Here is a 14,928-nt window from a genome sequence, read left to right as displayed (position 1 = left end):
ATATACAAAGAACTCAAAAAATTAAACAATAAGATAACAAATAACCCAATCAACAAATGGGCCAAGGACCTGAACAGACACTTCTCAGAGGAGGACATACAATCAATCAACAAGTACATGAAAAAATGCTCACCATCTCTAGCAGTCAGAGAAATGCAAATCAAAACCACCCTAAGATACCATCTTACTCCAGTAAGATTGGCAGCCATTATGAAGTCAAACAACAACAAGTGCTGGCGAGGATGTGGGGAAAAGGGTATGCTTGTACATTACTGGTGGGACCGCAAATTGGTGCGGCCAATTTGGAAAGCAGTATGGAGATTCCTGGGAAAGCTGGGAATGGAACCACCATTTGACCCAGCTACTGCCCTTCTCGGACTAATCCCTGAAGACCTTAAAAGAGCGTACTACAGGGATACTGCTACATCGATGTTCATAGCAGCACAATTCACAATAGCTAGACTGTGGAACCAACCTAGATGCCCTTCAATAGATGAATGGATAAAAAAAAATGTGGCATTTATACACAATGGAGTATTACTCTTCACTAAAAAATGACAAAATCATGGAATTTGCAGGGAAATGGATGGCACTGGAGCAGATTATGCTAAGTGAAGCTAGCCAATCCCTAAAAAAAAACAAATGCCAAATGTCATCTTTGATATAAGGAAAACAACTAAGAACAGAATAGGGAGGAAGAGCATGAGAAGAAGATCACCATTAAACAGGGTCGAGAGTGGGGAGGGAAAGAGAGAGAGAAGGGAAATTGCATGGTAAAGGAAGGAGACCCTCAGTGTTATACAAAATTACATATAAGAGGATGTGAGGGGAAAGGGAAAAAAAAAAACCAGAGAGAGAAATGAATTACAGTAGATGGGTAGAGAGAGAAGATGGGAGGGGGGGTAGTAGAGGATAGGAAAGGCAACAAAATACAACAGACACTAGTATGGCAGTATGTAAAAAAGTGGATGTGGAACCCATGTGAATCTGCAATATGTATATGGGGTAAAAATGGGAATTCATAATCTGCTTGAATCAAATGTATGAAATATGATACGTCAAGAGCTTTGTAATGTTTTGAACAACTAATAATAAAAAAATAATAATAATAAAATAAATAAATAAATATTTTTTCTTTGCCAGCTAGCAGGACCTTAAGGTCTTTCAGTAGAGGGCACTAGAAAAACATTGCAGGGAAAGGGATTTAACTTCCTGCTTCCTGCTGCAAACATACAAGTCTTCTCCAGGTACCTATTTCTGCACCTGGGAAGGCACTCCACCACCAGGCTCCTACAGCACACACAGCTTCACCCAGTCAATTTTGTAGCAGACTGCCTCTGAAAAGACACTGCCCCATGAGCAGCATTCCCTAGGACCCTGAAGGGCAGATAACAAATTCCACTGGAAACTCACCATATCTATTAGCCTCAACTTTGGCCCTTCCCAATGAAGACTAGGTCTTACAAGTAGAAAAGAAGCCTACCTCAAGCTGGGGAGGGAGAGGGGGAGCCATTATGTCACTGCTCCTTATAACTGCTATTACTATAGCCTTTATAATTATCTTTACTTGTCACTCATACTTCTCTCTTTTATCCAATCCCCTGTTATAGTCATTAATTCATTATATTATTTCCCTGTTAAATTACTGTGTGGCTTCTGCTCCCTGATTGAACCCATACTAGTACATCCTAACAATGTTTTAAACTATTTAGTAGCCATTCATAATTCCTCCAGGAATTTTAATTGGTTGGTTCATATTATTTATACATAACCTTAGAATTCATTCTGACATAATTATAAATGCTAAATGCATGGAATATAATTTGCTCTAATTCAGTCCCAGTACCTCCCCTTACCCTTTCTTCTTCCCTCCCCCTGTTCCCTTCCTCTTCTCTACCCATCTTTCTGTTGTTTACTTAGTTTTTTAAAAATTGGTTATCTTATGGATATACATAATGGTGGGACTCACTGTAGTATATTTAATGTATTACAAATTAAATGTAGTAATATTTCATATATACACATACATAGGTCAGATTCGGAACCCAACGTTTTTTTCCTTACCAATCCCTCCTCACTCTCCCTCAATCCCCTTACTCTACTCCAGTGATCTTTCTTCTTTTGATGGAATTCCACACCTTCCCCCATTACTTTTCTCTCTTTTTTCTTCTTTAAATTTCTTTACTTTAGACTAGCTTCTATAAATAAAGCATTCAACCTCTGACTTTCTGGGTCTGACTTATTTTATTTAGCATGATAGTTTCCAGTTCCATCTATTTACCAGCAAATGACAAAATTTCATTCTCTGTGGCTGAGTAATACTCCATTGTGTATATATACCACAGTTTCATTATCTATTTGTTTGCTAAAGGGCATACCACGGATGGTTCCAAAGCTTGGCTACTGTGAATTGTGCTGTTATAAACATTGATATGGCCACATCTCTATAGTATTCTGATTTTAAATCTTTTATAAATCCTGTTTTGAAGGTAGAGTGAATTCTTTCTCTACAACTGAATCTTCTGTTTTCTTTTCAAATAAAAGGTTTGGACAGAGGGTAGAGGGTAGCAGGAACACTACCCTCAGAAATGAGTTAAAGCTGTGACATTGACTTCTTTTAAATTTATGAAGTAACATTAATCAAACACTGCCAAAGATACACCACAAACAGTTATATTCTTAGGTCAACCTATTAAATACTTTAATACCATTCCTGTTACACCTAACCTCTCTTTTCTAATACCCTCCACTGACAAAAGTTCAGATACCACTTTACAACTACTAGAACAGTTGTATAAGAAAAGACAGATAATAACAAGTGCTAGCAAGAATGAGGAAAAACTGGAGCCCTTATACTTTGCTAACAGAAATGTAAAACAGTGTAGCTGCTTTGAAAACAGTCTAGCAGTGCCTGAAAAAGGCTAAACATACAGTGATCATATGACTCAGCTATTCATCCCAAGTATACATCCCCCAAAATTTTTAACTTATGTCCACATAGAAACATCTGAATGTTAATAGTACCATTATTCACAATAGCCAAAAAGAAGAAACAATCCAAATGTACATCCACCAATGAATGGATAAATAAAACATGGCATATACTATTATTATTACGTGATATAAATAAATGAAGTATTGATACAAACTACCTGAAGGAAACTTCAAAACATATTTTGAAGAAAAGGCAAGACACAAAAGGCCATATCATTACATAATTCAATTTATATGAAATATCTAGAATAGATAAATCTATAGAAACAGAAAGTAGATGAGTAGTTGCCTAGGACTAGGGGAGACATGGAGATTGAAAGGTAGGACCTAAGAGGTGCATGGTTTATTTTCAGGGTAATAAAAATGTCCTAAATTTGACTGAGGTGATGGTCACATAATTCTATGAATATACTAAAAGCATATTTAGTACAGGTAAATTATATGGTATGTAAGTCAAACTCAATGAAATATTTTTTTAAAACAGTGTATACAGAAACTTTCACAATTCAACCATTCCTAAATTCAGGTTAGGGACTTATGCTACCTCAGTACCTGTTTCCCATGAAAGATTATAATGCGCTTTCATAAAAGCAAAACCACAGTCACCTGGGCTTTTAGAGATGTATTCTTGAGTTATTTAGCCAACAAAGTTAAAAAACTACACTGAAACATTGGTAACGTCACATAATGACCCATAGTACACACTTTCCTAGTGAGTAGGGTTGACTTTTATATACTTAAAGGTGGAATTTATATACTTGAATTAAATGTGGTAATTTGACCTTTGCAAAAAAATCACAAAAGCAATATCAACCTGCTTTAGCTAGCCTACATCTAAGAAAAAGCAAGCAATTTTGACAAGTCTAGCGTAAAAATAGCATAAATTTTAGATCCTCTGAATTTTGGAGATTATTCTGATCTTTGGTCTCAATTAGAGCTAGTTTAAGAGCACACATGAATCTAAAAATTGACGCTATCCTCACTGCCTTAAGTCTGAAATTAAGCTAATCAGCCCGAGAATAGGTGCATATGCACACACACCATTAGAATTCCATACACTCAAGAGGTCCTAATTTTCATTCTGGGGATTAAAAAGCCAGAAAAGAAATTGACACCTTAAATAAAGCTAAAGTTGTACATCCTAAATATATAAATACTTCAAATGTGCATGCTTTTAGACTATATGTGGGTGTTATTTTTTTTTTTAAGAGATGAAGTCTTGTTATGTTGCCCAGTTGGCCTTGAACTCCTGGGTTCAAGGGATTCTGCCTGCTCTGAATTTTTTCAAGTCAGAAAACTACTGAGGGAAAAAAAAAAGGAAGGAAGGGAAAAAACAAAAAGACATACACATAGCTCACACTGGAAAATTCAATCTAAATCTTTTAAATACAATCTCAGGAAAGATAATTCCCTTTTGACTTTTCTTGCTTACACAACTTGGTCCAGTTTGCATTCCACCAGAACAACTCTACTATTTTACTCTCTTTTGTTTACAAATGGATCTCCCTGAAAGATGTCAAGACAAAAAGTTTCCACTGTTTGACAACTTTTGTGAAATATTACTCTTTATACAATGATAACCTTTACAGTTAAATATTAGAATGGTTATTGTTGAAGTGAGTGTGGTCAACTGATGAAAATAATGTAGTTAAGGATTTATGCAGCTGGTTCCACCCAGGGAGGATAGAAAAAGTATACTGAAAAGGAAACATCTTTTGTCAGTTTCTCTAAATGTTTGAAGGAAATTACTTGGAGAACACATTCAAAGAGAGCTGCTAGTCCTCCACACTGACCAAGTCAATGTAATAGAAAACTGCAAATCCTGATTATTTAATAACAAATGTCTCAAAGAAGATGTCATACCATTGGCATCATCATTGAAGAAAAAGTGAGAAACTGGGAAGAATAAACAACAACTGTAATCTAAAGGAAAGAAAGAAGAATAACATACCCAGCAACTGACAAATTACTACCTCAGCCTAGCATCTAAATTAAGTCTGAAACACACATATTGCAGATACCTTATGTTTTCATTTGTTTTGTTTTGGGTATTAGGGATTCAACTCAGGCACAAGTACCACGGAGCCACATTCCGAGCACCAGCACCCCCTAATTTTTTTTTTCCAGACAGGGTCTCACTAAGTTGCTTAGGACCTGCTAAGTTGCTGAAGCTGGCCTCAAACCTGCTATCCTCCAGTCTCAACATCCAGAGTCTCTGAGATTACAGATATGTGCAACCACACCCAGCTGGAGATGGTTTATATTAAACTTGTCTAAATTATATTAAGGTATACTTTTCATCTAGTTAGCTTACTCCTATAACACTCAATGATTATGTTGTGAATGCTTGGGCCCAATATGAAAACAGGGAAATTAACTTCACCTATATTACTGACATTAATTTTATGAAAAAGAGTAAACCTATTAAAAAACTTACATCTTACACCTTTCATGATCATACATCCTCAATAGAACCAAACAAGACTGGACAGTTCAAACAATAACCCTCAAAAAAAGATGTGTGGATATATATATAAAAGATATAATTTATTTTGACATATGACAATTTTAGTACAAATAAATGGGATCTGGGGCTTGGGTTGTGGCTCAGAGTTACAGCACTTGCCCAGCATGTGCAAGACTCTGGGTTGGATTCTCAGCACCACATAACCATAAATAAAATAAAGGTATTGTGTCCAACTGCAACTAAAAAAAAATATTTTAGAAAATTTTAAAAATAGGATCTTATTGTTTAGGGATAAGAATCTAATTATTCCTCAATTTAGTTAAGTAATTTATTTAAAATAATTCTTCCCCCAACCCAGATTTCAACTATTTTTAGACTTAAAAAGCCAAATTTTCCAAGTCTATATATAGATGATAGATGAGATCAAAATTCTTATCTTGAAACAAACATTTTCTTTGCTTTTAACATATGACAGTGATCTTAAACAAATGAATTTTTTAAGTACCATAGCCTAAAGCTAGCTCTCATTAATATCCCAATAAAAATCAAAATATACAGCATATTAGGAACAACAAGAAGAAAAAGAAGTCAATAAAGTATGTAGAAAAAAAGGAGTAAAACAACAGAAATAAATCCCTCCTTATCCATTACTTTAAGTATAAATGAAGTCTGCCAATCAAGACAGAGATTGACAGAACAGATAATTTTTAAATGATCCAACTTTATACTGTCTGCAAAAGACTGAATTCAGAGCCTAAGATACAAATGAGTTTAAAGTGAAACAGAAAACCAAATTAACGAGAATAGTAATCAAAAGAGGGCAGGAATGTCAGTATTAGTATCAGAGAAAACAGACTTTAAATTTTAAAAGGTTGAGAAATTTAACTGCTGACAATGTTATTTCTCTTCCCTTTAGACTACAGGCGTTATTCAACAATATTTATCATACAAACAAACAATCTTCTATGACCCCAAAATAAAAAATTAGCAGTCAGTAAGAAAAAGAAAACTAGAAAATTCATGAATTTGTGGAAATTAAACCACTGGGTCACAGAAGAAATCACATGGGAAATTAGAAAATACTTAAAGATGAATGTAAGCAAATTATCACATACCAAAATACAGAATACAGCAAAATCAGAGGGAAATTTCTAACTAAAAACAATTACTTAAAAAAGAAGAAAGATCTCAAATCAACAACCTAATTTCACATATTAAGAACTAGGCGGAAAAAAACTAAACCCAAAGCTAGTGGAACAAAAGGAAATAAAGACTAGGGCAAAAATAAAGAGAGACTATGATAACAAAGAAAATCAACCAAAAGTTGGTTCTTTAAAACAACTAATAAATCAGCAAATCCTTATCAAGATTAAGGGAAAAAACTCAAAATTATTAAAATCAGAAATGTAGGTGGAGATAGCACTATGAATTGTACAGAAATAAAAATTCTTATAAGAAAGTACTATGAATAATTGTATGCCAACAAACTGGATAACCTAAAGAAAATGAACAAAATCCCAGAAACACAAAACCTATCAAGATTCAGTCACAAAGAAACAGAAATATGAACAGACTCCAAACCAGTAAGAAGACTGAAAAAATCTCCTGATAAAGCAAAGATCTGGACCTGATGACTTCACTGGTAAATTCTACCAAATATTTAAAGGACATCAGTCCTTCACAATAACTTCCAAAAAAATGAAAATGAAGGAACACTTCCTAACTTACTGTATAAAGTCAATATTGCCCTAATACCAAAGTTAAACAAAGACATCACAAGAAAAATCACAAACCAATATTCCTTATGATCACTGATGCAAAAATCCTCAACAAAATACTAGCAAACCATGCAATAAAATAAATCAAATCAAAATCAATGACATATCACTTCACACCTAGTAGGATAACTACTAACAAAAAAGGAAGGAGAAAAAAAAAACAGAAAGAAACAATTGTTAATGTAGACATATATGGAAAACAGTAGAGCAGCTCTTTAAAAAATTGAAAATAGAATTGTCATATGACCCAAATACCACTTCTGAATATACATATTCAAAAGAACTGAAAGCAAGGTCTCAAAATTATATTTTTACACCTTTGTTCTTAGAAAATGGTAGAAGAAACCCAAGTGTCTGTTGCTATAATATACAATGGAATATTATTCAGCCTTAAAAAGGAAAGAAATTTCTAACAGATAATACAGCACGGATGAACTTTGAAGACATTGTGTTAAACCAATCAACCCAATCACAAGAAGATAAATGTTATATAACTACACTAATATTAATTACCAAAGTAGTATCAAATTCATTGAGACAGAAGAATGGTGCTTGCCAGAGAATGAAAAATGGGGAGAAAGAGGGAGTTATTACTTAATGGGTACAGTTTCAGTTTAGGAAGATGAGAAAAGTTCTGGTGATAAATGGTGGTGCTGGCTGCATAGCTTTCACTAGACAAAGAAAAAAATCCAGAGAGTATGCCTGCCATAAATTAATAACTTTAAACAGTTGCTGCCAAAAATAAAACTCTTTAAACTTATTCTTTTGGGCTGGCCACAGTGGCACCTGTAATCCTAGCTACTTGGGAAGGTGAGGCAGGAGGATATCAAGTTCAAGGACAGCCTGGGAGATATAAGGAGACTCACCACCCCACATCTCAAAAAATAACAATATTCTTTTTAGTTCATTAAACTCTATTACATGTAGTGTTCAGATTTTTAACATTGTACTACCGTAACTCTAAAAACTGAAGTTCTTTGAAGAAGTGCTATCTATATTAAATATTCTGCAGACTGGTTGACCTTGGCTGATAGAACATCCTGACTGTTTAGAGATGAAATGCTGTAGGTAACAAAACAATTTGGGCTATCTTATTTTAGTTGGCCAATTACCTTCACTTTTGTATGTGACCTAAACTTCTCTGAAGGCATCACTGGGCTTAGCAGAAGACCAACCCTAATGCTAAGAATATATTAAGATAAATCTGAAACCTATAGAAGCAATTTCTCCACCTTGCTGTAGTCTGCTTACCTGATGCTCCCACCAAATGTAACGTAAATATACTGATTTATGACTTTCTTTTGTTCTGTGACTAAAACTCATGTAACCTCTTCCATGGAGGAACACGTCATTCAGGGTAACTTTAATCCATGTTCTCAGGCCATGCTCACTTATATTTGACTCAGAATAAACTATTCTTTGCTTCCTTTAAAGCAGAGTTGTTATTTTATGCCAACATCTTTTACTGACCTTATTACAGTTTTTCTTCCCAATGTAATCTGTACCCTTATAATTTTCATAATATTAAATCATTTTTCCCATAAGGAAAGACACAAAAGGCAAAGAGAGCAAGTGCTGGTACCACTCTTTAGAATGGTTTCTCCTCACCATGAATTGAGAAATCAACAGACATTAAAGAGAAGCCAACTAGCTTTTCTTTGGCTTTATGAGGTGAATATTAGTCAACCTTTTTTACATTATTCCTTCACAAATACTTAATACAAATACTTAAACTCCCCAAAAGATGTGATTTGAAATCACATTTTGGTAGTAATATACTACCAAATCTAATTTTTGTCTTTAGATAATGCCATTTCAGATAACTATATAATCCCTTTGCATCAACAGCTGACTAAAACCTTTTAGAAACATCTCAACCTTCTGTAAATAACCCTTTACTCTACTTAATTTTTTTCTTAATAAAGCGTTTATCATGATCCAAAGTCTTAAAGCAAAAAAAGACCAGAGATTGCCCATCCTAATCAAAGTTTTGCAGAAATCCTCATTATGATTTAAATTGCAGGGTCATCCATGGACCCTCGGGGTCCTGACATTCTTATAGTGTCACCAACTATAATATTAATCATTATATTTTTCACCCTCAAACACCAGGAAGATGGAATGGGATTGTGGCTCAGCAATAGAGCCATCACCTAGCACTTGCGAGGCCCTGGGTTTGATACTCAGTGTGGTGAGCCGCTTCTGCCGTTTCTGCAGACTATGGTCGCCATTACAAGATGACGCTGGCTCCGCTGTGGTCTGTGACAAACAACTCCTTATCTGGGAAAGTTGGCACATGATTTTTCACCACCCTGTGAGAAAGCTCCACGCGGCAGCTTTGCATTGGGGCTTGGGATGCTTTATTAAGGCTGGGAGGGGCATCCGAGAGGAAGAAGAAGAAATATCAAGGGCCTGAATAAACTGCTGAAAGAAGATTCCTGAGTTGCGTCTTCCTTGCGGGCAAGGGGTCGCGACAACTCAGCACCAAATAAAAATAAATAAATAAATAATAAAGATATTGTGTCCAACTACAACTAAAAAATAAATATTTATATGATATATTTTTACAGGAAGAAAAAAATCTACTTTCACTTAAGAATGTTCTTGAATAATCAATAAATTGTTAATTTTATTAAATCCAAGCCCTTGAAGGTACAACTCTTACTATTCTGTATGTTAAAAGAAGAAGTATGCACAAAACATTTCTGCCACATAATTATAATGGTTAATGGATGTTTCATGGCAATGCAGTTCTATAACTGAATTGCAAGTTTAAATTTAGACTTTTTTCATGAAACACCATTTTGAAAAAAATGTCTAAAAGATTATGATTACCATCAATAAATAAATGTGGAAAATAAAAGGTTACTGTCACCAAAATTTGGGTATTCTGGAAAAGGATTTCTCATACATAAAGTGAAACTGTCACTTCAAGAAAACAATTGGCAAATCATACCTGTTGCCAATGATAAAACTTGAGCATTCTAGAAAAAAAATCAGAACTTGGGAAAACTCATACCCACAATCACATCTCAATGTAGACAGCTTCTCAGCAATCTGTTTCTGATGAAATAACAGTGATATTTACAAATGTGACTTTTCTTTGGTATTGTATAATGAAATATATCAATATTTGGAAGATGTGTATAACTCACTGAACCATTATTTACAAATGACCAAGGAATGATGTCACAAAGTTAGGCATGGGTAGTCACTGAACCAATATTTACAAATGGTCAAAGAATGATGTTATACATTCAAGCATAAATTCAAGCATTAGTCAATTCAGAGTTCAAATTAATGGATTTTAATCTAACAGAGTATGAAAAAATTTAATGATATGACTTCAAGTTCCACATTTCAACCAACCCTAAGAAAGTGCCATTTGTCGAGTTTTGATGGAATGCCAAACAAGACTATCCACAATTATCTGAAAAGACAATTAAAATATTCCTCCCTTTCCAATTATTAACTATATGAGGCTGGAGCGCTACATACATGTACATCAATCTAAACAAAGTATACTGCAATAGACTAAATGCAGAAAAAATTGCAATAATCGAGCTGCTTGCATTAAACTAGATATTAACAATTTATAAAAAATGAAGCTGAGGATGTAGCTCAGTGGTAGAGAACTTACCTAGCTTATGACAGGCCTTGGGTTTACTCCCTAGCACTACAAAAAGAAAAGAAAATCTCAAAATATTTACAAAAATGTAAAACAATACCACTCTTCTCACACTATGTAGAGGTGTAATCCACAGATAACTTTCTGAGGTTTCTCAACAACTTTTTAAGCATGTGAGAGTCCAAAAACCAAAAGTTTGAAAACATCTAAGAATAGAATATTAATACAGGTTGAGTACCCCTAATCCAAAAAATAAAAATTTATAATTTTAACTCCCAAGTGGAAAATTGACACCTGACCCCATTTAACAAATTGCAGTCAAAATGAGGCACACTAAAAATATTATTTAAAATTATCTTCAGAATATGTGTATAAAGTATATATGAAATATAAATGAATGTCCTGATTAGATTTGGGTACAACCCAAAAAAATATCCCATTAAGTATATGCAAATATTCCAAAATCCAAAACAAAATTTTGAAACACCTCTGGCCCCAATCATGTTGAAGAAGAGACACTCCATTTGTATCAGATCCACACAAACTAAGAACTAGCACGTAAAATCATTAGCGAGAGGAAAAAATTCCTAGGAAAACTGCATGAAAGTTGAAAAGGAAGATAATATCAAATCAAAACTTCACTCTATGCAACATCATTAAAGAAGAAAATAAAAAGAAGAATGTTTAGATAAAAGTTATTTTGTATATTAGATAAACACATATATACATTAAAATTTTGATAGATAGTACTTTTGATAACAGCACATATCAAAGAAACACCAACAACAGCTCAAAAACAGGTGATTAAAATAGTAGCCAACACCAACATGAGGGAGATAATCCAAGGTTCTATCAGAAGAAACAGACAAGGATATTTCAGAAACTCTCCAGCAATATCCTAGTGCACCCCGCTCTTGGTGTAGCTGTTCTATTTAAAACTGACTTACATGTTTCAAAGGCAGGACAGTGAGACTAAGCTCTCAGCCCCAAAGGAATAAAAGGAATAAATTGATCATAACAGAATTAATCTGCACTAATATTGCCTGTCGGCCTGAAATCTTTTTTTTTTTTTTTTTTTGGAGTACCAGGAATTGAACCCAGGGGTGCTTAACCACCATGCCACATTCCCAGCCCTTTCTTATTTTACACTTTGACACAGGGTCTCACTAAATTGCTTAGGGCCTGGCTAAATTGCTGAGGCTGGCTTTGAACTAATGTCCTCCCTGTCTCAGCCTCCTGAGCCACTGGGATTACAGGGTGCAGCGCCCAGCCTGAAGTCTTTTTTCAGTCTACTAGATCTCTTGGAAGACTGAGGAAAGCAGTAACATATTATTATTTACTTAGTCTACACATGTGCTAAGCAGTGCGTGAACTAAGCATTTTACATGTATTAACTTTTAATATGCAAGATCATTTAAGGGTATATATCACTGCTATCCCCACTTTCAAAGTTGAGAAAATTGAAGCACAAAGATGATAAACAGCTTGCCTAAAGCAAAGTCAGGACTCAAACCCAGCCAATCTGGCAGAGGCCCGAATCCCTAGCCACCAAACTACAGAACTACACAGTAACCAAGAATAACATGTGAAGTTTAAAATTCAGTGCCCACCCTACACAATTTTTGTTGTTTACATTAACACCCCCTCCTTAATGAAAGCTCCTAACTTACAGAAGACAGATTTATCCATTATTATTCATGTATACTGTTCAATATGCAGGTACTGGGGGACTTCAAGCAAGAGGAGATTCTGAAGATGAACACTGTGGAGGAGTTTTAATATAGAACATAAACTACAAAATTTCACAAGTCTTGGACCTCCTTTCAATATGGAGGTAAATCATTCATAGCAGTCTAGCCATACTTAGAAGAATTAAAGCCTTGATTCAAGACAATTAGAAAACTTTATAAAAATCACTTCTACAAGTTTAAATTATAATAGATTTAATGTTTTGCATGGCCAAACATAAGAATAGTTTTTAAGCCTACCCCCTTCATTTCAGAGTTAAAGTGAGAATGCAGTTTTAAACATGTGATGAACCAATTCAAGGCAGCACATTGAGGCTATTATAAATGAATTTATACCTTCATTGTAGAATTTGACTCAAGAGAAGTAGAATGGGAAACTGAACAAGTCACAGAACTGAGACTTCAGGACGAGAAACAGGGAATGGATTACACACCACCAACTATCAGTAATTCTACATAGGAACTTCTTATGTTCCAGGGCTGTTTGGTTTTAACATTTGGCACATGTTTTAAAATATGTACCATTTAAAGTGCCTTAAATAAATCACTTCTTTTTTGGTATGCTGAACTGAAAACATTCCACAACACAATTATAAAAATAACTTTCTGTTTTTCGGAGAAAAAAAGAATTTGTAAGAATAATTCAGACAGTAACAAAGAAAGTGATAATTCGATTTACACAAAGAAAAAGTAGGTGAAAATGAGTGATCAAGAAGATTATGAAAGTCCTTTCTAACTAAAACTATCAATTAAACACCAATACAATTTTGAGCACCTTAAGAAAAAATTCTGTGTGGATGTTTTTTTCAATACCCACAAAGAATTACTAGCATGTTGCTAAAGAAAATTTCCGTTAAGTGTTATCTTTGGGCAAGCACTTAAGCAAGCTATATTAAAACGGGAAATGAGTTTTAGATCATCAACATTCACATTGATTACACTATGATGTGTTAAAACTCCATTCTACAGTGGGTAAACGCCCAGAAAAGGAACCCAACCAATTCAAACGGTCCTGGTGCTCATAAAAAGCTTGTGAGAAAAACAAAGGTAAAGCCAAGCAAGTCTTTGCATTTGGGTACAGGAATCCTTGAACACCAACAACCGAGAACCCGCAACTCTGCACTGTCATCTAGGGTGATATGATTCTGGTTCCAATCAACCCCACAAGCGGACAAGTTGTAAACACAGAATACACTTCAGCGCGAACCATCCAGCTCGCTCGTGGAAGCAAACACTACCATCGCCAATGCACAAACCCCTCCTTGCTGGCTCTCCGCCGGTACCGTAGGGTTTCCGAAGCACAGGCGGCGGGCTCACGCCGGTGCGGGCCCGAAACAAGGTGCAAGCAGCAAGCCCCCAGCCCCCTGCCCCACCGCCCTTCGACGGCACTCCGCGCGGCTACCGGAGCTTGGCTGGAGAGGAGGACCCCTATGCCGGGAATAAGGACTAAGGTGGCCGGGTGTCCGAGGGGCGGGGATAAGACGTAGCGTTTTCCAAACGCCAGGCAAAGCTCCAACCCATCAAGGGTTTCCCTGAAGATCTAGTCCAACTCCCCGCCCCGCAAAAAAGACACGCGATACACAAGCTGTCAAGTGAGGGGCTACGGGACTCGAAGGCGCACCCCAAGCCCCAGGACGCCGCGGCCCGCCACTCCCGCGGCCCGGAGGCTGCGGAGGAGCGGACAGCGGCGGGGACGCTCACCGGCTCAAGCTGGGCGCTGGCGGGGACTGCACAGAGCCGCCGCTCCAGGCTCGGCACCCGGCTCCGGGCCGTCAGTACCGGCGGCTGCTCGCTGGGCGCGCGGCGGATGCTTCGCAGCCCGCCGCCCGGTGTTTTCATACAAACCCCGGTGGCAGAAGAGGCGGAGGCGGCGAAGGCGGCGGCGGAACCTGTCCGCATCCCGGGCAACGTCAGCGCGGCGCCCCGCCCACCGGACGCTCCGACCAGCCAACTCGGGCGGGGCGCGTGAGCAGGATGGGCGGGCGTACGGAGGGGCGGGGTCGCGGGAGTCCGGGAGCGCGCCCGGCTGGAAGGAGGGAAGGGACGGGTGCGAGTTGAGCAGCGAGCTAGCGGTTCCTTGTTCCCTGCAGCCACGCGCAGAGCCAGGCCACCGCCCAACCGAACCGAACAGACCGGCTGGCGGCTCTCCATGTTCTTCAAGTCACCCTTCCTTTACGGACAATCGACCAGGCTTTTTCCCGGAAATAACCTGCCCCCCTACCTCTTTACCATCAATTGCCCACTCTCATAGGAAGTCTTTAGCGGCATTGACAAATGGTTCTCAACCCGCCCCAATACCCAAATGTCTTCAAA

The 14,928-nt window shown here is 36.9% G+C and overlaps 1 protein-coding gene across 8 annotated transcripts in view; it reads right to left on the bottom strand.

Moving 5' to 3' along the window:
• Positions 1-14,493, bottom strand: part of Agtpbp1 (ATP/GTP binding carboxypeptidase 1) — a 273,400-nt gene extending 258,907 nt beyond the window's left edge. For 3 of the 8 annotated variants that reach the window (XR_009225068.1, XM_046425905.2, XM_046425910.2), the window contains exon 1: positions 14,317-14,485. Coding sequence is in view for 1 of the 8 variants with exons in the window: in XM_046425915.1 (XP_046281871.1) it covers positions 14,327-14,377; positions 14,416-14,454 (90 nt within the window). In the remaining 7 variants the exon portion in view is untranslated. Of the gene's footprint in view, positions 1-14,316 lie in introns of all 8 variants that reach the window. The other 5 variants (XM_046425906.2, XM_046425907.2, XM_046425915.1 and 2 more) reach the window with 4 other exon arrangements.
• Between the last annotated feature and the right edge of the window lie 435 nt (positions 14,494-14,928).

This window comes from Marmota monax, unplaced genomic scaffold (assembly GCF_021218885.2).
Source record: "Marmota monax isolate L192 unplaced genomic scaffold, Marmota_monax_Labrador192_F-V1.1 WCK01_AAM20220418_F8-fsc00265, whole genome shotgun sequence".
NCBI classification, from domain to species: domain Eukaryota; kingdom Metazoa; phylum Chordata; class Mammalia; order Rodentia; family Sciuridae; genus Marmota; species Marmota monax.
The sequence above is the reverse complement of the archived record's forward strand: the minus strand, read 5'-3'. Positions and strand labels throughout refer to the sequence as shown.